The sequence below is a fragment of the Chiloscyllium plagiosum genome, unplaced genomic scaffold, assembly GCF_037043375.1.
Source record: "Chiloscyllium plagiosum isolate Xiang-an unplaced genomic scaffold, Cpla_swu_hap1 HiC_scaffold_15, whole genome shotgun sequence".
Taxonomy (NCBI): Eukaryota; Metazoa; Chordata; class Chondrichthyes; order Orectolobiformes; family Hemiscylliidae; genus Chiloscyllium; species Chiloscyllium plagiosum.
In genome coordinates, this window is record NW_028270153.1 from 25,481,996 (window position 1) to 25,504,648 (window position 22,653).

A 22,653-nucleotide genomic window follows, 5' to 3' on the forward strand; every position below is an offset into this window, starting at 1 on the left:
TAAAACCATGAGGGGCATGGATAAGGTGAATAGTCAAGGACTTTTCCCCAGAGACCAAGACTACAGGGCACAGGTTTAAGTTGAGAGGGGGAGGATTTAAAAGGGACCTAAGGGGAAATTTTTCATGCAAAGGGTGGTGCATGCATTGAATGAACTGCCAGATGAAGTGGTGAGGCTGGTACAATTATAACATTTAAAAGGCATCTGGTTGGGAATATGAATAGGAAAGGTTTAAAAGGATATGGGCTAAATGCTGGCAAATGGGATTAGATTGATTTCGGATATCTGGTCAGCATGAATGATTTAGTCTGTTTCTGTGCTGTATGTCTCTATGACTATGATTCTGTGACATGGTGAATGAAATGCTGGGTTATTTGGAAAACCTGCAAATTACAAAGAACTCTAATTTGAAATGAATTGTCTCACCTTTACATGTTCCTGACATGCATTCATGGTGCCAATGCATCTACCCTATTGTGCATGGTGGCTGGCATTCTGGCCAGGGATTCATACCTGTCCACCAGGTTGGAGGCTCAGGAGGATGGTTGGTACCTGGAAAACAGGCACTATGTGTCTCATTCTCTAGGCTCTGGCTTCATGGGAAGCCTCAATTTGTAGCGTTGATTTTTCTTGGAAACAAAGGAGCTTAGTTATCAAAGCCAATTTCTAATTATGTGAAAATATCATTGGCAGCTCAATGTAATGTGGGTGTGAAACAAATTACAAAAAAAAATTCTCACAAAGGTGATGCATCTTTAAAGCTTCACTTTGTTTATACAATTTTTAGGTTGCAACATTTAAACTGTCAATAAAAATGAGTTGATTTGTTTTGAAATATTGTTGGAGAGCCTTGGTGGTACAACCTTCATATATATTTATAATTCTCTGCTCTATCATAAACACAGTGAAGTATTAATTTCTTATAACTTTGTGATATTTTAGACAGAACTTTATTGTGTTTTTAAATTGTACAATTGTTTCATGGTTCAATTATAAATGGCATTGTTGTGAGGTTTAACTATGTTGATTCATTTGGCAGGTTCAGAAAAATACAACGAGCAAAAGTGGGACTACCCATGCTGCTTCAACATGGGCACTACTGGCAATAGGAAATTGGTCAGCTGAGTTAGCTAGATAGCTAATACATAGTCCAGAATAACATCAGCAGCATGCGTTTGATTCCTGTCCCAGCTGAGATAGTCAACAAACCTGCCTCCTCATCCTGCATTTGGAAATGGAATCCAATGGGAAACCACCACTGAAAGTAGCTCAAGATGAAACAGATAATGAGGCAAGGGACTGCCTTTTGGCAGAGCATACATGATGGATGACTGCTGAAAACAGATGAAAAAATAATGATGGCACTGTGAGCATGCTTTCACATCCTGATATTACAAATAAAGTATTAGCGGCTTCAGAAAACCCATTTCAATGTCCTGTTCCTTTGTGCTTTGAGTTGGCGTGAAAGGGAATTGTTAAGTAAATAATTGAATCCATTACATTTTAATATAATAGATATTACAATGGACTGTGTTAATAATTAGAATGTTCATGCTCATGCATGTGTATTTGTGTAATTAACTTATATTTTTATTCCCAGTTATTATCAAAAATATTAGAATCTCCATGGCAGCAACTGACACTATCATGAGATGCCACACATGCAAGTATTATTCTGGGCTACAGATCTGGGCTGCTCAATGTTTTTTGAAAAAAATGTTACAGTTGTCACAATGGCAGTAGCACACAGCACTTATTGTCCACTGAAACATTTTAAATGGCCAGCAAGGTGAGACGTGTCCTATAAGGTGCTGCTTTAATCATCCATTTCTGAGCTGGTTTCCAATGAAACCAGTTGATGGAAAGTACAGATCTTGATCTATTTGAACTGTCAAGCAATAAATTTATTTGTGAATTTCCATTACAAATAAAAAATCATAGAATGAATAAAATCTTGCTTCCATTGAATGTGTTTTGCTAAAGCAAGATGACTTTCTCGTTGTTATTAACAGACAATTTCGTGAGCCAAGCATTAGCAGCTCACAAATCCTGAATTACAAATCCTTAATAATTTAGTGATTTCCAAAAGGAATATGAAAGCCATGATACTATAGCATAATACTACCTAGCATAAAATAAAAACAATGCCTTTTCTGTATCAAAACAACAGGATCCATAGAAGAAGTAACAGAGAAACTTACTTCCGCTGACTAATCTGCTCACTGAGTGATTGTTGTGTGGCTTTGAGATAACTTTGACGTCTTGCTGCAGTCTTCGGGGATGGCTTGGGGCTCATTTCAGAGTCCTCACTGTCATCATCTCCCATTGCTTTTATATAGCTGCCACTACGCATTCGCCGGCAGGGAATTTCTCCCACCTTTCCACGTGAAAGAGTACTGCTCCAATCATCATGAAGAGGAACCTGTTAAATATAGAGGACTCTTTATTAGATCAGAAGCTTTTCCACTTCATTTATTTCAATAATAATGAAAAAGTAACAGCACAGTGTTATTCTAAGGAAATTATTTCCACTTTGCAATAACATACAGATGGTTTTAACTTGCTTTTATGACAGCAATCAAATTTTTTTTTAATAGTGGACTTATCTTAATATACCTGAGAACATTCATCATGACAGCTAGTATTTGTACTCTGCTGTGACATGAATTCACAATATCATCACTTCAGCAGACTATCAATAGTCTTCATAGTGAGCTGCATCTATTCAACCAACATAAAGGAAAAATAATACTGTTTTAATATAATTTCAAGGTTCCGATTAGATTTATCACCAGTTAGAACTTTGTAATAATGAATATGAGCCCAGTCACCACTGCATACTTCCTAACATTTTATTTTGTTAGCTTGTTTTTTGCCTATATGCTGCGCTGTAAATATCTGTATTGAAAATGCTTGAAGCTTTATTAGTTGCTTCTTTCCAGGATAAAAGACAGGATTTAACATTCAGATCTATAAGTAAGCCATCAAACCATTTTTCTTATATTTCCTTGGTATTCAGGGCTTTAAGGAACCAACAATATTCATGAATGCTATTCCCAATAGACTTTGCTTTGCACAAAAAAGGCTTTAGCCTATTTACAGAACTCTCGATAACTCTGCTCAGCTTGCAGTTTAAGAACATTATTAAGATAAATTTTCAGGCCAAATTTTTGAATTGCTCTACTAAGAAATCTCATAAAAAGAGTTTGTAAAGGAAATCATGACCAACTATTGAACCTGCCGATTCTGTTGGCTAGAAAATTGCAATTTCTATGAACTTGACTCACAGAAGGAATGAAATTTGGCCGATTATGATATGGCAGTTCTTTGAAAGAGCTATTTAATTTACCCCATACTGCTGCTATTACTCTAGAACCATATACATTTTTCCCTTTTATCTTCGTACAGGTTTAAATCAAAAGGTCTGCTTCAAAAGTACTCATAACTGCACTCATCAAAACTTCTTCAAATGAAAGATTGCTAAGCAAATCACTTCCATCCATATCAGTTGATGTTGGTACCATTTCATTGTGAATTAATCTTGGTACGATCAGAATGCTACTCAGACCATTTCAGCTCTCCTGTACCATTGCATGTCATATTAATATATGATCATATGCTCTAAGTACAGTCAGCTAGCACACACAATCACATGAACAGAAACAACAGTGTTGCCATTGCAGTGTGAAAACCTGTATCAATCACATTTAACCTAATTTATCCTAATATTCAGACCACTCGATTACAAATTTCGTTCCACTCATTTGGGATCATCCGTACTTTATTTCATGCTATTGACTTTGAATGTTAATAGTTAAAGTAATTTGTCACATTTACAAGTCATGCTTTTTTCCTCCCTAATCCACCATGCTCCATCAACAAGCTCTAGCAATTAGGACTCATGAAGTTCCATCTCACCTTCAATCACTTAATGAGGGATGCACGTCACATATTCCAATGTCACAGCTTCCATATCTTTCAGCTATTCAGACATCACAGGCATACTCTCAATAACTTTGCAACAAACTCATTGGCATTCTTCACTTCCTCTTGCAGCACAAGGTTATACATAACAGGAGGGTGAATGAGCGCACTGGCAAGGGTAGGCACAGATGTATCTCCTTAAGCTCCTTGGAGTGAACAATGCGGTGAATCATTTCACCAGCTGTGTGCAAGATCACTGCAATCAACATCTTCAGCAACTGGTTCTTCAGCCCAGGTGCATGATTCTCGTTTCGGGTTATGTAGTTAATAAATATGCAAGAGATTCCAGGTTCAAGAAAAGCTCTGAGTGCTTATGTCCAAAAGATATTTGATAAGGTGTCACATGAAGGTTATTGCACAAGAAAGGAGTTAATGGTATTGGGGTTTAATGCACGAACATGGATTGAGATTCAGTTAATACACAAGGCAGAGAGTTGATATTAATGAGTGTTTTTCAGGTTGGGGTTGAGAGTGTGGTGCTGGAAAAGTACAGCAGGTCAGGCAGCATCCAAGGAACAGAAGAATCGATACTTAGGGCACAAGGAATGAGGCCTATGGGCTGGGGGTGCTGACAGATAAATGAGCAGGGGGTGGAGCTGTGGGGAAAGTAGCTGAGACTGCAATAGGTAGATGAAGGTGGGGGAGAAGATAATAGGTTGGAGAGGAGGCTGGTGCGGATAGATGGGAAAGACGATGGACAGGTCAAGAGGGCGGTGCCGAGTTGGAGGTTTGGGACCGGGATAAGGTGGTGGGAGGGGAGATGAGGAAACTGTTGAAATCCACTTTGATCCCATGTGGTTGCAAGGTTTCAAGGCAGAAGATGAGGCATTCTTCCTCCAGGTGCCAGGTGGTTAGGGTTTGGCGATGGAGGAGGCCCAGGTCCTTCATGTCCTTGGTGGAGTGGGAGGGGGAGTTTAACTCTTCAGCCATGGGGCAGTGGGGTTGGTTGGTGCAAGTGTCCCAGAGATGTTCTCTGAAACGACCCGCTTTGGGACCCTGCAACTCCAAGGGATTAATGTGGATTTCATCATTTCCCCTCCCCCCACCTTATCCCAATCCTAAGCCTCCAATTCGGCACCGCCCTCTTGGCCTGTCCATCGTCTTTTCCATCTATCTGCACCACCCTCCTCTCTGACCTATGACCTTCTTCTCAACCTACATCTGCCTATTGCATCCCCAGCTACCTTCCCCCAGCAACCCCCTTCCTCCCCCTCACTCCACGCTCCCCCCAACCCCCATTTATTTCTCAGCCCCCCCCCCCCCCCCACAAGCCTCATTCCTGCTAAAGGGCTTATGCCTGAAATGTCGATTCGTCTGCTCCTCGGATGCTATCTGACCTGCTGTGCTTTTCCAGCACATCATTCCTGCTCCTTGAATCCTGCCTGATCTGCTGTGCTTTTCCAGCACCACTCTAACCCAGTCTTTCTTTTCAGTCTGGCAGTTAGACGCACCATTGTTCTGCCATTCTCACAATCTGATCATTTAGTTTGCACTATTAACACCCTTTCTCCCCCAGCACTCCACCTCCACCTCCCCCCTCAGCATTACATAAATGCTGCCCCCTCCACCCTTCATGTCTGATGAAGAGTCATCTGGATTCGAAACATTAGCTTGCTCTCTCTCCATGGATCCTGCCTGACCTGCTGTAATTTCTGGCATTTTTTGATTTCCGAGCAGATGCCAGCATCAGCACTAATTTGGTCCTATCACAATCTGCCCACTCTTTGTGCTTTGGGGCACCCACCCAGTGTATGTCTGCAATTAAGCCCTACTGAGCATGATGCGCCATAGAGGCACTTGTAAGTTGATCAGCTATTACTAACAGCAGCTTTCACTTCCAATATCATTGAAATCAGTGGTACTGAAGAGTTCAATTTTGTACCTTTTATTTTTGAGAACTGCCAAGTGCAGAATTAGGCAGAGACTCCATCCCTGGAATGGTCTCACATTTTTCTGATTTTAATAGGAAAGAATTTGGAAGCACCACAACTTCATCACCAATTCTCAGATCTCTGTGCTGGCTGTACACTCATTCATTATCAAGGCTGTTGCTTCGTTACTCTGAAGTTTGGATTTTGATTGTCATTATGAGATTATTGTGTTAGTAAAGTCTTACTTGTGCAAACTTTGAACTTGTGCAAACACCATGTTCAGATGAAATATTTTTGTAAGGCCATGAATATGATCCTGCAGTTATTTACCTCTGCTTGAGTTGCTCTGGCATGCCAGATTTGTGCATCACACTGGGCAGTGGTTAGCTGCTCTGTAGCTTTATAAATGCTTAGTTAAAGTGCAGGGAAGGAAATAGCTTTGCAGTCACACTCTTGATTAATTTTTCCATAGCTCTTCTTTAAATGGTTGATTCAGGTACTTCCCAAAAAAAGGGAGAGCTGTTACACAAACAAATTACATGTAACTAAACAGACAAAGGAAATGAGTAAATGTGTACTAGCAGCTAGGGAGCAGTAATTGCAAGATGATCAGGTTCAGGGTCAAAGCTGCAAGAGTAACAGCTGGTACAATAACAAGATTAGAATATGACAGATGAGGAGTGAGCTAACCGGTAAGGCGGAAAGGCAAATTGGCAAAAAAAGAATCTGTTGATCAGCAGTGGAACATTTTTAAAGAGGAGATGGCAAAGTTGCCAAATAAATACATGCAACTTAAAATAAAACAATTTCAAGTTTCAGACTGCTCTAGGCAAACAGAAAACCCAGAAACAAAACTAAAACTGAAGAAGCAGGCTTATTTGATCTATTTTATCGACATCTATCATGCTCATGCAGCTTTGACAAAAGGACAAAAAGAAGATTCAGAGAAAATCACCATAGCCAACAGATGGGCATTCAGACCACTTGTCTCTTTAATAATAATAAGCAAAATGAGATCCTATGGCCCCCATAACACCTGAACTGTAACGTACAAATAGGAAGACTGTTTGCATTCTGTTCAACTGCGTTGTGTGGACAAGCCAGTGTTGCATAGAGGCTGCAAGACTCTGGATAAACCATACAATGATATTGCTGAGCTGCTTCGCACATGGTGTGAATTGGGTAGCATAGGTTGGTCTGATAGGAAGTAAATAGATTAAAGATGGAAGAACATTAGAATGTAAATAACAGTCTTTTAACAATATTATAATACATTCTGAAACTGGTATATTTCTGATTACCGTATATAATTGTATATGGAGTGAGCAGACAATAAACTTAGTTTCATAGTAACCAAATAACTGTTTTTGACCCTGCCATCTCCTCAACCGGTCTGTCTTGAACCGAAACTCTGAGATATGGCTCTGAAGCCAAGCCATAAATCAGCTAGCATCTGCTATTTAAGGCATGATTTTGTCGAAACACAGATGTTTATAGATCTATGTGCAACATGTTACAATAGCAAATATTAATACACCATAATAGGAGCACGAGTAGACAATGTGGCTCTTGAGCTGGCTTTGCCATTTACGACGATTACTATGGCTGATCATTGGTTTCAATTTAAGTGTTCCACACAGTCCCCACAGCTCTCAATTCCCTGAGACACCTTAAAAATGTCTGTTCCAATCTTGAATATATTCACCAATGGAGCATCCACAATTCTCTGGGGTAAAGAAGTAACAAAGATTCACAACCCTTTGAATGAAGAAATTTCTCATTCAGGTCCTTACTCTTACCCCTAAATGAGAAACTGCTCCCCGATCTTCTAAATGTTCCTTGCCAGGGAAACAACTTCTTGAACAGTTCCTTCAGAATCTTGTATGTTTCATTGAGATCACTTCCCATTAAAACAAAATCCATATGGACTCAATTTACTTAGCCTCTTATCAAAGGATACCTTCTCATTCCAGAAACCAGTTTGGAGAATTCTTGCTGTTATGCTACCAATGTTATTTGGTTCCTATGGAACTCATTACCTGTTACATCATATACAACTGTATATGGTAATCTGAGCGATACCAGCTTTGAAATGAAGACACTGTAATCTACATTCTAAAGCAAGTACATATATCCTAAAATACAGGGACCAGATACTGTACACAGTGTTCCAGTTGCATTCTTAATTGCAGTTGCAATTGCAGGGAAATTTCTTGTACTAAAATCTACTCAGTAAAAGGCCAACAATTATTTGTCAACTTAATTGTTTATTTTATCTGTGTGCTACATTTGTGTTCCCTGAGTATTTCCAAGCCTTGTTAGGAGTGGATACTGTTTGAGAAGATTAAGACGTATGCAATTAAGAGAAGTGACACAGAGCTCTAATCGCCTTCTGGAACATACCCCATTGCTGATGAACAAAAAAATTACTCTTTCTGCCTCACCTCTGTTAGCTCACTTCTCTTCTTATTGTATTTCAATCATGTTATTTTTCCACACTTGTTTGAACCTTGAGCCTTCTTATATTTCAAGTACTATGACTTGTGCACGCAGAATTTATCTACCTGGCCTATGTTGTTACTCATTACTTATTACTCATTACTGTGCGTTGACTCTCCCATTGAGGGCACATGAATATACTTGTTTGTAGAAGTGCCAGAGCGTGAGGTTTAAAAGGGAAAACACAGGAGTTAAAGGCATTTTCTCAATATCGTTAGAGTTGATCATGGTTTTTCATTTTAGGACTGCATCTGTTTACTATGTACGTCAACAATTTAGATGGAAGTCTCGAGGGTGTGATGTCCACAATTTCAGATAATAACACAGGTCTGAAGACAAAAAGAATCTGCAAAAGTAATGGGTTGGGATATCTGGTCAGCATGGATGGGTTGGACCGAAGGGTCTGTTTCCATGCTGTACATCTCTATGACTCTATGATTCTACTGTGGTAGAATGGGCAATAAAAATATTAGATGCAATTCAATGTTCGTAAATGTAAAATGGTACATTTAGGTAGAACAAAATTAATTAATAATTATACTTTAAATGATAGAAGGAAAGAGGATTAGAGGTTTATATTCACCAAGGTTTAACAAACAACCTTAAGGAAATAAGGCCGTAAAATGGCATTAGAACACAAAGTCTCTCTGCATGAGAAAGAGGAAAAAAACTGGAGATGTAATTATACATTTTCAAAGTCTTATTGGGTCACACTTGGAGTACAGTTTACAGCATGCACTCTACTGTATCAGAAAGAGATTGAGGGAATGGACACGGTAGAGCATTGATTCGTTCTGATTCAACAGTGACTTGAAGCAATAGGCCTGATGGCTGTTAGGGTGAAGCACTTTACAGGATGAATTCACAAAAATGCTTAATATTCTGAGGAGCTAAGATAGGATATAAAACACTGCTTCTGAACATTGTAAAAAAAAATCATGGGTATACAGTTAAAATGTATCTAAGGCAGCAAGTGGAAGAAACATTTTTAATACAGCAGATTGTAAGTCCACGGAATATGCCACAAGGGAATATCAATTAGCCCAGGAACAATACCTTAACCACCTTAAGAATAAGTTCATTTGAATGAAGAGGGCAGGAGGAGGAGGGCACATCTTTTTCTTTATTCTTTCAATAGGATGTGTGGATCACTGCTAAGGCTGGCATTTGTTGCCTATTCTTGGTTGTCCATGAACTGATTTGTTCCCTGGAGTCATCTTAGAAGACAGTCAAGAATCACATGTAAAGGATATTAGTGAACTAGATGAAGTTTTACAATAATGTTCCATGGTCTCCATTAGTGTTACCATCTCCAGTGACATTACCAACATGTGACCATCTGCCCTCACTTAAGGGCAACAGAAAAAGCTGGAAATGCTCAAAGTTTCAGATAAAATTAAGCCAAAGACTAGGAGTTCTGTGCTGATAATTCACTTCCTTTCTCCTCAAGATGGATCTACCAACTACAAAGTGCAAATTAGGAGTGTCATGGAATAAAATCCCCACTTGTCTGGATCAAAGACTCTTCATACAGCACTCAGGATTAGGGTTACTCATGTTGAAAATAAATGTAAGCATGAAGTAGTTGGGTCAAAAAGTAATTTCCATGTAATTCTATGAACGTTGGATATTTTCCAGGCTAGGAGGGTAAGGGTGACTTGAATGTACATATTGCACAAAACACTGAACATTTATTGGATGAATTACAAAAACCCCTGGCATTCCTTTCAGATTCCAGTCACAGTGAAAACTTATGCGTGTATAGCAGTTCAATGCTTCTTTGGGATCAAGAATCTGAAAGATCATTTTTTGTTATTTAGTTGATTTCTAATGCACAGTTATGGTTTTAACTGCTAATTTAATCAACAAAACTCTCTGTAAATAGTGACTGTTCGGAAATGCACAGGTAAACTTTGGCCTTGATTTTGTTCTGGGGTCAGGCATGAGTTAGAAGAAATCTCACCTTCGTGATCTCAACTCTTAAATAGCCACCTGCACTTTGGAGTTTTGATCCAGAGCTGTAGCTGGACTGTAAATCAGGCCTTGAACAGGCTGCCCGCTTCCTGAACTGATGGAAAAGCTGCCTGGGAACTTCAATACTGTACATACATTTCAAAAATAAAGATTGAAACAGAAAACATTGATTCTGCTCTCACCTCTCAATCTCTATGTCTCATCAATGCCAAACTTTGCTCTTGCAACTATCCCTATTGCATCACATATGCCCACTCACCTCCCATGACCCAAGTACCTCTACCAGCTTATACCCATGTACAATTGCTATGGTCTCTCATATCCCAAATGCCAACCTATGAACATCTGTTGAATTTATGTCCTTGTACCCATAGCTATGGTTCTCCATGGTCCTCTTGTATCACCCTAAGCACAATTCACATGGTACCACATTGCTATTTTCCCCCACATGCCCCAATTATCCCATAGCCCTTTAGAGCCCGTATTCCAATTCAGTAACAAGTCATCTCCCACTCACCACCCTTTACCTTCCCTCCTCATACCAACTCAGCTATTATACAACATGGGCATTAATCCTGAGCCATCATGCAGAAAATAAAGTTAATACAGAGGAATCTTGATTATCCGGTATTTGATTATCCAAATATCAGATTATCAGCAAGATCGCAATGTTCTGATGCTTGACTAAACTATCTTATCCAGCATTCAATTATCCGGAATTCGATTAACCAAACAAAATACTCCCCGCATGTGTCCTTCGTATAATCGAGGTTCTTCTGTAGTTTATTGGTTATGTCATCATAAATAGGGATGTTTATCTCTTACTAATTTCATTGAAATTTTCATCGCAGCAACAAGGAGATGTTATCTACTTGAATTCTTGTGAGGTAACTGGAACAATCCCACGTGACGTACAAGTTAGCAAAATTAAACCACATGGGATGCAGTGGAATATGGTGAGTTGGATTAAAATTAGCTGATTGACAGGAAACAAAAAATAATGATTGATGGATGTTCTTGCAAATCCAAGTGATATGCAGCAACGTCCCATGCGCTCAGCATTGGGTTCTTTGCTATTTGTCATATTTATTGATGATTTAGACTTAAACGTGGGAGGTTTGAGTGGGGAATTTTCAGATGACACAAAAATTGGTCATCAGTTGATAGTGAAAAATGACAGCTGTCAACTTCAGAATGATATCGATGGTTTGGTTGAGTGTGTGGAAAAGTGGCAAATCGCAGTAGTTGAACTCATCCAGACCAGTGGGGATTTTATTCCTTGACACTCCTAATTTGCACTTTGTAGTTGGTAGATCCATCTTGAGGAGAAAGGAAGTGAATTATCAGCACAGAACTCCTGGCCACTGACCTAGTTGTGCAGCAGAACAACTGTATGGCTGATCCAGTTCAGTTTCTGGTCAATGGTAAACTGACATTTTCAGACTTCTTGACCCTTATTGACAAATTGACAGGTTTTGATAATTCCAAGAGGTTTATACACCGTCCACTCACAATTCTGTTCAGCTAACTATCTTCAAAGGGCACCTGACCTCCCCTGAAATTATCCCTGATCCAATCACTCCCATCCTCCCTCATAAAGGATTCTTGAACCTCACTCCCAATTAGTCCTGGGACCATAACTGAGAGTGTATCTCAGTTCTCAAAGCATTACCCTGGCTATCCAAAAGAAATACATTAAGAACAGACTTGCTCTCACTTGGATGATCCCGCTATGCTCTGCATCCCACACCCCCTGAATGTTAAATTCCTGTTTCAGTGGAGGCAGCTGGTCACTTTAACGGCCCATGCATGTGTGAATCAAGGACAGCAAATTCCACCCCTGAAAAAATGAGATATGCTGGCTTCATGGGTGGGAAATACAATTCTGTACAAAGTTCAGCATTTTCACCATAGCATGGACTTCCTGTGTGAATGATTGAAAATTGGGATCCAAGGCTCATTAAACCAAAGAAATTAGTGACCACAAATAAAGTGCTTATCCTTTTATCGTAATGTAAATATTTTTCATAACTAATTCGATGCTGTTGGCTAATGACAATTGCAATGGTAGCATGTTTAGTTACACCAGCTCTCGAGGGTTTGCTAATTAATTGAGGTGTGGGAGTTGTCTTTTATCAACCAAAAGCTATGGAGGTGTTAATGTCTCTTGTTTACATTTAAATACAGCACTTCCTTCACATTGCTCACCGTCATTATTCACTATTACAAAGGAGATTAATGATTAATCAGTGACAATGTATTTTCACAATACTGTATCTGCCTAATCCCATGTTGTCAGGAAGCCCTAATATGAAATTTCATTAGCTATCCAGTGTTCCATAATGTGCCTTTGAAAATAAAGTCTGTCACAGTGAGTTATAGTTGTTTAAAAAAAAATCCATATTACTTGCATTGTTGAACTAGGGTTTGGGTGGAGGAGAGATATATGTATTACTTGCAATAAACTGCAATTAGGAAAATCTATTAAATATAGATAGACTGTAGATATTTTTAGGCAATCTGTTTAGTTCTGTTTTGTCACACCACTGGAGAAGGAAGGACTTGAATTTTGGTCTTTTGGCCCAGAAGCCAGGATGCTGCTGGTGCACTACAAGAGCGATAGTCTTGGTGATCAATGTATTACTAAATGAACCCCAAAGCTAAATGTAAGATAGCAATTATATGCATGAACAAACAACACTGAACTATTGCTAAGTGAAGTGAAATCCAAGGGTTTGGATTTGTACAAGGGAAGACTATCCATTCACAGTTCCATTTCATATATCCTAGTATTAATTGTGCTTATTTTCTGCATGCATATCTAAATTTCAAATATGGCATGTGATTCATGAATAATTCACAGGGAAACGTGTTTAGACTGAGGTGGCCTTGCATTATCTGGCCTAATTAGTGCAGTAGCCTAGTTTGTTTCAGCAGGCTAAACTTGGGAAGAGGGCCTGAGAGTCAGAGGTATATTTTCATTGCCATTTTCTCTACCAGTCAGCAAACTGGAAATAGTGGACCTGTCATAAGTTTTCATCATTTTTTGAGGTGGTAAAAATACTTAATATCTATCTAGGATGTCCAGATATCTGGTTTTGCTGGGACACACCCAGTATTACTTGCATTAAATGCATCAGCGTTGCAAGAATTTCCAAAACAAAAGCCCAACATCCCAGTTTTCACCCTTTCTTTTTTTGCCAAATATAAATTGGGCCAAGAGTGAGAAATCTCTGTGAAATTTCATCCTTCCTTCTGTACACACCCATCATATCACATTACTTTGCATGCAACAGACCAGTATCCCTATCCATTTTGCTCCTTAACAACTCCTATTGGATGGTGATGATCTCTTTAGTGGCATCTGTTCTAGGTCTCCTGGTCAGTATGTCAATACACCACATCCTGAAAACATCAATTCGGCATCATGGCAAGTGACCTGAGGGTATAAGGATTTTATACCCCATCTTACCACAGATCACTTAAGACATGACAATCTACTAGAAGCATACTCCTCTGCTGAAAACTGATATCTTAATATTAGTGCAGTTATCTGTGTGCCTGAGGTACATAATTGTCAATTATAATAAATATCTGTTGGTTTTTTTAATGCCATAATAACAATGCTCCGTTTTGTATGTTATTGAAGATAATATAAGCATTGCTACATCAGGTAAAACACCCTGTTGGAGACAAACTCATGTCATGTGAGGAGTGATTGCTGTCCATTGAAAAAACAATCTATATCTTTGAATCAGATGTTTGGAAAACTAATTGAAGATCAACTTGATAACAGCTTTGAATTCATGCAAAGCAAGAGTTCCTCACCCCTCAGCAGCAACAATTTCTAGACAACTGATCTTCAGATAGTGCATTAACCACTAAAAAAACAGCTTTTGTTTTTGAATAGATTAGAAATTCTTTCAAGAGTAAAAAAAAAATTGACAAATTGTCCTTAGTTAAAAGAAAGGAGAAAAATGGATTTGGTGCATTTTTGAGTGGCAGCACAAAGGCCATGCAATACAATACTATTACAAACCTCTCAAAAAATATCAACGAGACAGCCTTTTATCTTATGTAAAAGAAAGTGTAGGGTGCTGTGATTCAGGTGTGATTCAGTTGGTCAAATTACTTGGCTTTAAGCAAAACACACTTTATTCTTATGCCACCTTTAAAATGCAAACAAAAGAAAAGATTTGGCACAGCTTTAACTCAATCAAAATACTTAACAAAGTAATATATACTTTTAAGTACTGCTCATCAACTGTTGCAATATAGCAGAATCCCATAAACACACCCTTGGCAAAGGCAAATTCAGCAAATCAGATTTCCCACATATGTTATCTCCTCCAGTCCCAGAGGAGGATCACCGACAGACTGAATGACTCTTGCAGTACAGATAGAACTCAAGCTTTTTGGTGCAGCAGAAAAAGAGTTGTACCTAGCAGTTTCGACTCCAAAACCCTCCACTTCAACACCTGAAAGCAAAACTAAAACCCTGGGTCTATGTGAGTCTGAGTCCACCCACTCATGCACCTTTTGACTACTTTAAAAAATTCCCAAAGCTTTTTACTCTGCTTTCCATGGAACAGATCCCCGTCACTGGATTAACGATGCTTCTCCTCAAGAGACATAGGATGAAACAACTCCCTCTTAAAGGCACATATTGTCACAACATGAAAGTTGGATGTATGCTCTATTCCGGTTAGTCAATATAGGAATAGTGGTTTCTCAGAACAGTAGCTGCAGAATATGTGCTCTTAAAAAAAAGTCTTAATTTTACAAAACGCTAAGTTAGGGATAAAGTGTATGATGATATAGACCAACATTTTAAGGAAGAATCATGGATTGCAGAAACCCCATTATGTTTTTGGCATCTAATATCTCACTTACTGAATTACAATCGTTTAAACAACACAGTTCTAATCTTACAGATAAATCAATAAATAATCATTAGAAAAGAGCTCTAAAAATCTAGCTTTCCATTGGCAAGGTGGGGCTTTGCAGAATTCACACACCCAGTATTTTGGACCATCAGAAACATTCAGAAAGTATCTGAAAGTTTCTTGAAGTTCAGCTCAACATAAAGATTAACTTCAGGATTAACAGACCTCAACTCTTGTCACACAGACAGCAATGCCAAGAGTCTAATAATCATGGATGCAATGGAAGATGCCATGGAAAAGGGCACAATTGTGACTTTTCTGAAGAGGAATTGTCAGATAAGATTTTTTGAATTAGTCTTTGCTTCTTGACCTAGCGAGCCTTTTGGAACTATGTTTTGGGCCAGAAAAAGGGACACATCATTTAAGCATGACTTGGGGATACCATATCATGTATGGATAATATGGTAGATGCAGCCAACTATTGCTGCACTTAACAAAGTATACCAAACCAACAAATATTGCAACAGATGCAGCTTGCTGCACTTACCCAAAAGCTGTTCAGCTTTATTTGATATCTGTAAAGCATGTGATATAAGAGAATATTGGACACATATTCAGGAAATTTGGCTCCAGAGACCGAACCAGACCCCATAACATAACACAGATCACCAACAAATTAAACAACATCACAACACTAGCAGCAAGGAAAGTGTTAAGATGAAACACAAACAGAAACACATTAATGAGATTCAGCATCAACAACAAATTTCAGTCTATTACCAAGGTTTTCATACTATTAATCTCACACATTATGCCAATTATGTAAAATGATCAAAAACTTTCACAACCATTAATATGTGAGCTGAGATGGCTGGACAACACATAATATAAGCTAAAATCAACATGGGAGCTAGTGACAAGATATCACCACTATGGTTATGGAAGACATATATCTCAGCAAGAATTGCTTCATGACACATCCAACAAGAGACCATTTTACACTATGTAATGGATCAATTTTGTGCAGTGGCAGTATCATGCTGTAGTACTAAAAGTTCATCTTGGTTTCCTGGAATATTCTGCCTCGTCAGTATCAGTTATCCAGCTGCAGCAAAACTACAAGGACGCATAAGTCTCAGTACAGTCAAAATTCATGGGATTTAAAGCACAGCCATTGTGGAGAAACAGACCACACTTGTTGTAATTGTATCAGTTAATGATCTCAAACACCTGTACCTGGACAGATTGGACACGATCTGCAATGTTAAGAATGATGCATGTGGAGGATTGTCAGAGGATAAATAAGGATATAGATCAATTGGAGGCATGGACAGAAGATGGAGTTTAGTGCAGACAAATGTGAGATGATTTATTTTGGAAGGTCAAGTACAGGTGGGAATTATACAGTGAATGGCAGAGCCCTTAGGATTATTGATATGCAGAGGGATCTGGGTGTGAAGGTCCACAGATCACTGAAGGTGGCAGTGCAGGTGAATAAGATAGTAAAAAAGGCTTATGGCATGCTTACCTTCATTGGAAGATGCACTGAGTATAAGGATAGGCAAGTTGTGTTGCACTTTATAGAACTTTAGTTAGGCCACACTTGGAATATTGCCTACAGTTCTGGCCACCATACTCCCAGAAAAATGTGGATACTTTGGAGAGGTCCCAGAAAAGCTTTACCAGGATGTTGACTGGGATGGGGGATTTTAGCTATGAAGAACAGTTGGATAGACTGGGTTTGTTTTAATTGGAAGCAGGCAGTTGAGGGGCAACCTGGAAGAAGTTCATAAGATTGTGAATGGCACGGATTGAGTGGAAAGTATGAGGCTTTTCACTCGGGTGGAGGGGTCAATTACCATGGGACACAGGTTCAAGGTATGAGGGGGAAGTTTAAAAGAGATGTGTGAGGCAAGCTTTTCATGCAAAGGGTGGTGAGTGCCTGGAATGCATTGCCAGAGGAAATAGTGGAAGCAGACACAATAGGAGCATTCAAGGAATACCTGGACGAATACACGAATAGGAAGGGAATAGAGGGATACAGATCCTGTAAGTAAAGACAGTTTTAGCATGGAAGGGCAAAATGTGGTGGCACATGCTTGGAGAGCCAAAGGTAAAAACAAGGACTGCAGATGCTGGAAACCAGATTCTAGATTAGAGTGGTTCTGGAAAAGCCCATGTCCTGAAACAGACTCGCTACCACAGCCACATTTGCTTACTCAGTGCCTCTCTCCGTAACCAATTCATTCCACACGGACTCCGGACCACCTTTAAAGCAGCAGAGTTCGGAACCGAACAGGACAAACAGTACAGACTACAGATTCAAAAACACCAGCAACAGTTCTCCTTCAAGATCCTTCGCTCCACGCTCACAGCAATGTGCCGGCATCTAACCTCTCTACAGTCAGCCCTGCCTCAACTGAGGGCCACACTCTCTAAGAACTGCAAAGGACCCCTCCTTTACTATATTCTCAGGAGAATTCTTACTCTAAACAAACAGTATTTTAACACCATCTCAAATATCAAAAACTGTAAGTACAACAAACTTTTATCTATCCACCTCGATAACCGGCACTCCTCAAACACCTGCATTCTGCTGACACGCCCCCCACAGATCCCACTGTCACCACCTCCGCCCCAGAACCCTGAGGGGAACACCACCCCTGCTCATGACTCCACCCCATTCCCCCCACCATCGCATCCACCCGTTACAGGCTCCACCCCCACTCCAAGCTCCACATCTACACCAGATCCCAGCTCCCAGCCCTGCTGAGTTTTCACCATCCCTCCAGACCTCCCCCTCACTGAGGACGAACAATCAGTCCTCAGCAAAAGTCTCACCTTCATCCCCCTCCGCCCACGCATCAATGAATTTAATACACGCCGTGGCATCGAACAATTCTTCCGCCGTCTCCACCTCCGAGCTTACTTTTACAATTAGAACTCCCGTCCACCTTCCGAGGACCCTTTGTCCACCTCCAACACACTCCATCACCCTGGACACCCCGTACTGGCCTATTACCCGCCCTCGACCTCGTCATTTCCAACTGCCGCCAGGACATTAACCGCCTCAACCTGTCTACCCCCCTCCCCCACTCCAACCTCTCACCCTCACAACACGCAGTCCTCCAATCCCTCTGCTCCAATCCCAACCTCACCATCAAGCCAGCGGATAAAGGGGGCGCAGTGGTAGTTTGGCGCACTGACCTCTACACCGCTGAAGCCAGACGCCAACTCGAGGACACCTCTTCCTACCGCCCCCTCGACCATGACCCCACCCCCCCATCACCAAACCATCATCTCCCAGACCATACAGAACCTCACCACCTCAGGAGATCTCCCACCCACAGCTTCTAACCTCATAGTCCGGGAACCCTGCACTGCCCGATTCTACCTCCTTCCCAAGATCCACAAGCCTGACCACCCTGGCAAACCCATTGTCTCAGCATGCTCCTGCCCCACCAAACTCATCTCTACCTACCTCAATACGGTCCTACCCCCCCAGTCCAGGAACTCCCCACATACGTTCGAGACACAACCTATGCCCTCCACCTCCTCCAAGACTTTCATTTCCCCGGCCCCCAACACCTCATCTTCACTATGGATATCCAATCCCTCTACACTTCCATCTGCCATAACCAGGCCTCGAAGCCCTCTGTTTCTTCCTCTCCTGACGTCCAAACAGTACCCCTCCACTGACACTCTCATTCGTTTGGCTGAACTGGTCCTCACCCTCAATAATTTCTCCTTCGAATCCTCCCACTTCCTCCAGACCAAAGGGGTAGCCATGGGCACCCGTATGGGCCCCAGCTATGCCTGTCTCTTTGTTGGCTACATAAACAGTCCATCTTCCGTAGTTACACCGGCACCACTCCCCACCTCTTCCTCCGCTACATTGATGACTGCATCGGCGCCACCTCGTGCTCCCGCGAGAAGGTTGAGCAATTCATCAACTTTATCAACACATTCCACCCTGACCTTAAATTTACCTGGACCATCTCTGACACCTCCCTCCCCTTTCTGGACCTCTCCATCTCCATTAATGATGACCGACTTGACAACGACATTTTTTACAAACCCGACTCCCACAGCTACCTGGATTACACCTTTTCCCACCCTACCTCCTGCAAAGATGCCATCCCGTATTCCCAATTCCTCCACTGTATCTGCTCCCAGGAGGACCAGTTCCACCATAGAACACATCTGATGGCCTCCTTCTTTAGAGACCACAATTTCCCTTCCTACGTGGTTGAAGATGCCCTCCAATGCATCTTGTCCACATCCCGCACCTCTGCCCTCAGACTCCATCCTGCCAACCGTAACAAGGATAGAACCCACTGGTGCTTACCTTCCACCCTACCAATCTTCACATAAACCAAATCATCTGACGACATTTCCGCCACCTCCAAACGGACCCCACCACCAGGGATATATTTCCCTCTCCACCCCTTTCCGCCTTCTGCAAAGACCATTCCCTCCGTGACTACCTGGTCAGGTCCATGCCCCCCCCCCCCCCTACAACCCACCCTCCCGTCCTGGCACCTTCCCCTGCCACTGCAGGAATTGCAAAACCTGCGCCCACACCTCCTCCCTCACCTCCATCCAAGGCCCCAAAGGAGCCTTCCACATCCATCAAAGTTTTACGTGCACATCCACCAATATCATTTATTGTATCCGTTGCTCCCAATGCGGTCTCCTCTACATTGGGAGACTGGACGCCTCCTAGCAGAGCGCTTTAGGAAACATCTCTGGGACATCTGCACCAATCAACCATACTGCCCTGTGGCCCAACATTTCAACTCCCCCTCCCACTCTGCAGAGGACATGGAGGTCCTGGGTCTCCTTCACCGTCGCTCCCTCATCACCCGACGACTGGAGGAAGAACGCCTCATTTTCCGCCTCGGAACACTTCAACCCCAGGGCATCAATGTGGACTTCACCAATTTCCTCATTTCCCCTTCCCCCACCTCACCTCAGATCCAAACTTCCAGCTCAGCACTGTCCCCATGACCTGTCCTACCTGCCTATCTTCCTTTCCACCTCTCCACTCCACCCTCTTCTCTGACCTATTACCTTCATCCCCACCCCCATTCACCCATTGTACTCTTTGCTTCCTTCCCCACCCTCCTCCCTGAACTATCACCTCCATCCCCATCCCCATTCACCTATTGTACTCGATGCTACTTTCTCCCCACCCCCACCCTCCTCTCATTTATCTCTCCACCCTGCAGGCACTCTGCCTCTATTCCTGATGAAGGGCTTTTGCCCGAAACGTCGATTTTCCTGCTCCTCAGATGCTGCCTGAACTGCTGTGCTTTTCCAGCACCACTCTAATCTAGAATCTTGGAGAGCCAAAGGGTCTCTTCTTGTGTTGTATTGTTCTTTGCACATCTTAGGATTCTGTTACTCCATTCATTTATCTTTCAAGACTGTGCAGTACACTTATTCAGGAGAAGCTTTGAGCAAAACTAAATGAGATGGAACACCATGGTAGAATTTGTAAATTCAACCCACCACCCCTACAAAATTGGTGTAGCTCCCACTAAATATATTTTAAACAATGATGGCACCATAGGCTTTCACTTCAGATGTACACAACAAAGTACCAATGTTGGAGGAATTAAATCCTAAATTTCCCCAAAACCAGACAGGTTCCAAAGTTACTGGCCTGTCCAGTTAGCAAGAGAATTCCAAAAGCTTACAAAATGTAGGATAATATTTGGATGGTACAATGTTTGTCAGTTGCCACTTGGGTTTTCAGATAGCTAAGACATACTTCAGCAGCTCATGGAGAGGACTATTGAGAATGTATCTGGATATATTGGCACAGCTGATGATATTGTCGTCCTGGAGAGGTTTCTGAAAGTGTGCAGGTCAGATTTTCCTGAGTCCAGAGGAAGATTCAGCCCAAATAATGAGACAGCGATTTCAGACCCAATAAGTGGAAGTAGTTCACTTCTTGGCATCTTCCCACCCTTGTCTTCATGTGATATAAATACAGCACTGTGAACATCTGAAGGGTGCAAACTTCACTGTTCAGGACATGAAAGTAAGTTAATTATTGTCATGAAATACTGTCATGAAATATTGTCAGCTTTACATAACTATTAGATACTCCGGTGACCGACTAACGTTGTTGAGGGATTAACAGCAACTTTCATTACTTAAGACTCCTTACTATGTTTGCAGACATCTAACAATAGTAAACATTGTAGTAGCAACATTGAGAAAAGTGATTGGGATAGAGAGGCAAACATAGGGAAACGAAGACATTGGTGAAAAGCATGGCTGAGAGGATTCATGGAAATAGGGTCGTGGCAAAGTTCCAGAAAGCAGGAGCACTATACAAAACAAATGTTTGCTCAATGGTGGATTATAAGAAATAAGGGATGATGAGAAACCCAGAGTTACAGGACTGGAAAATGCATGCAGCATTTGGTGTAAGGTGAGCGGACACCACTAAATTCTTATTTTACAATGTTTCAACCATCATGTTATTGGTCAGAGTATTGAGTACAGGAGTTGGGAGGTCATGTTGTGGCTGTACAGGACATTGGTTAGGCGTGGAATATTGCGTGCAATTCTGGTCTCCTTCCTATCGGAAAGATGTTTTGAAACCTGAAAGGGTTCAGAAAAGATTTACAAGGATATTGCCAGCATTGGAGGATTTGAGCTATAGGGAGAGATTGAATAGGGTAGGGCTATTTTCCCTGGAGCATCGGAGGCTGAGGGGTGACCTTATAGAGGTTTATAAAATCATAAGGGGCATGGATGGGATAAATAAACAAAGTCTTTTCCTTGGGGTGGGGGAGTCCAGAATGAGAGGGCATAGGTTTATGGTGCGAGTGGAAAGATATAAAAGAGACCTAAGGGGCAGCTTTTTCACTCAGAGGGTGGTACGTATGGAATGTGCTGCCAGAGGAAGTGGTGGATGCTAGTACAATTACAACATTTAAAAGGCATCTGGATGGGTATATGAACAGGAAAGGTTTGGAGAGATATGGGCCAGGTGCTGGCAGGTGGAACTAGGTTGGGTTGGGATATCTGGTCGGCATGGGTGGGTTGGACCAAAGAGTCTGTTTCCATGCTGTACATGTCTATGACTCTATGACTGTATGTCAACCTGCATATTTTATGTTTACTGATGATATGCCCAGGATCATAAGGCATTCCTGTTGTCATAGGAATGTATAACGGAGACCAGTGTTTTAAAATATTAGACTCCCTAAGTGTGAAAACAGGCCCTTTGGCCCAACAAGTTCACACAGACACTCCGAAGAGTAACCAACCCAGTCCCATTTCCCTCTGACTAATGCACCTAACACTATGAGCAATTTAGCATGGCTAATTCACCTGACCTGCACATCTTTGGATTGTGGGAGGAAACCGGAGCATCTGGAGGAAACCCACGCAGACACGGGGAGAATGTGCAAACTCCA

General features: G+C 41.3%; 1 protein-coding gene across 3 annotated transcripts in view; it reads right to left on the bottom strand.

Moving 5' to 3' along the window:
• The window catches only part of LOC122560192 (disks large-associated protein 4-like), a 590,484-nt gene that overhangs the window by 161,695 nt on the left and 406,136 nt on the right, over window positions 1-22,653 (bottom strand). For all 3 annotated transcript variants that reach the window (XM_043710587.2, XM_043710586.2, XM_087994822.1), the window contains one exon: window positions 2,202-2,422. In XM_043710587.2, coding sequence (XP_043566522.1) covers window positions 2,202-2,422 — 221 coding nt within the window. The remainder of the gene's footprint in view (window positions 1-2,201; window positions 2,423-22,653) is intronic.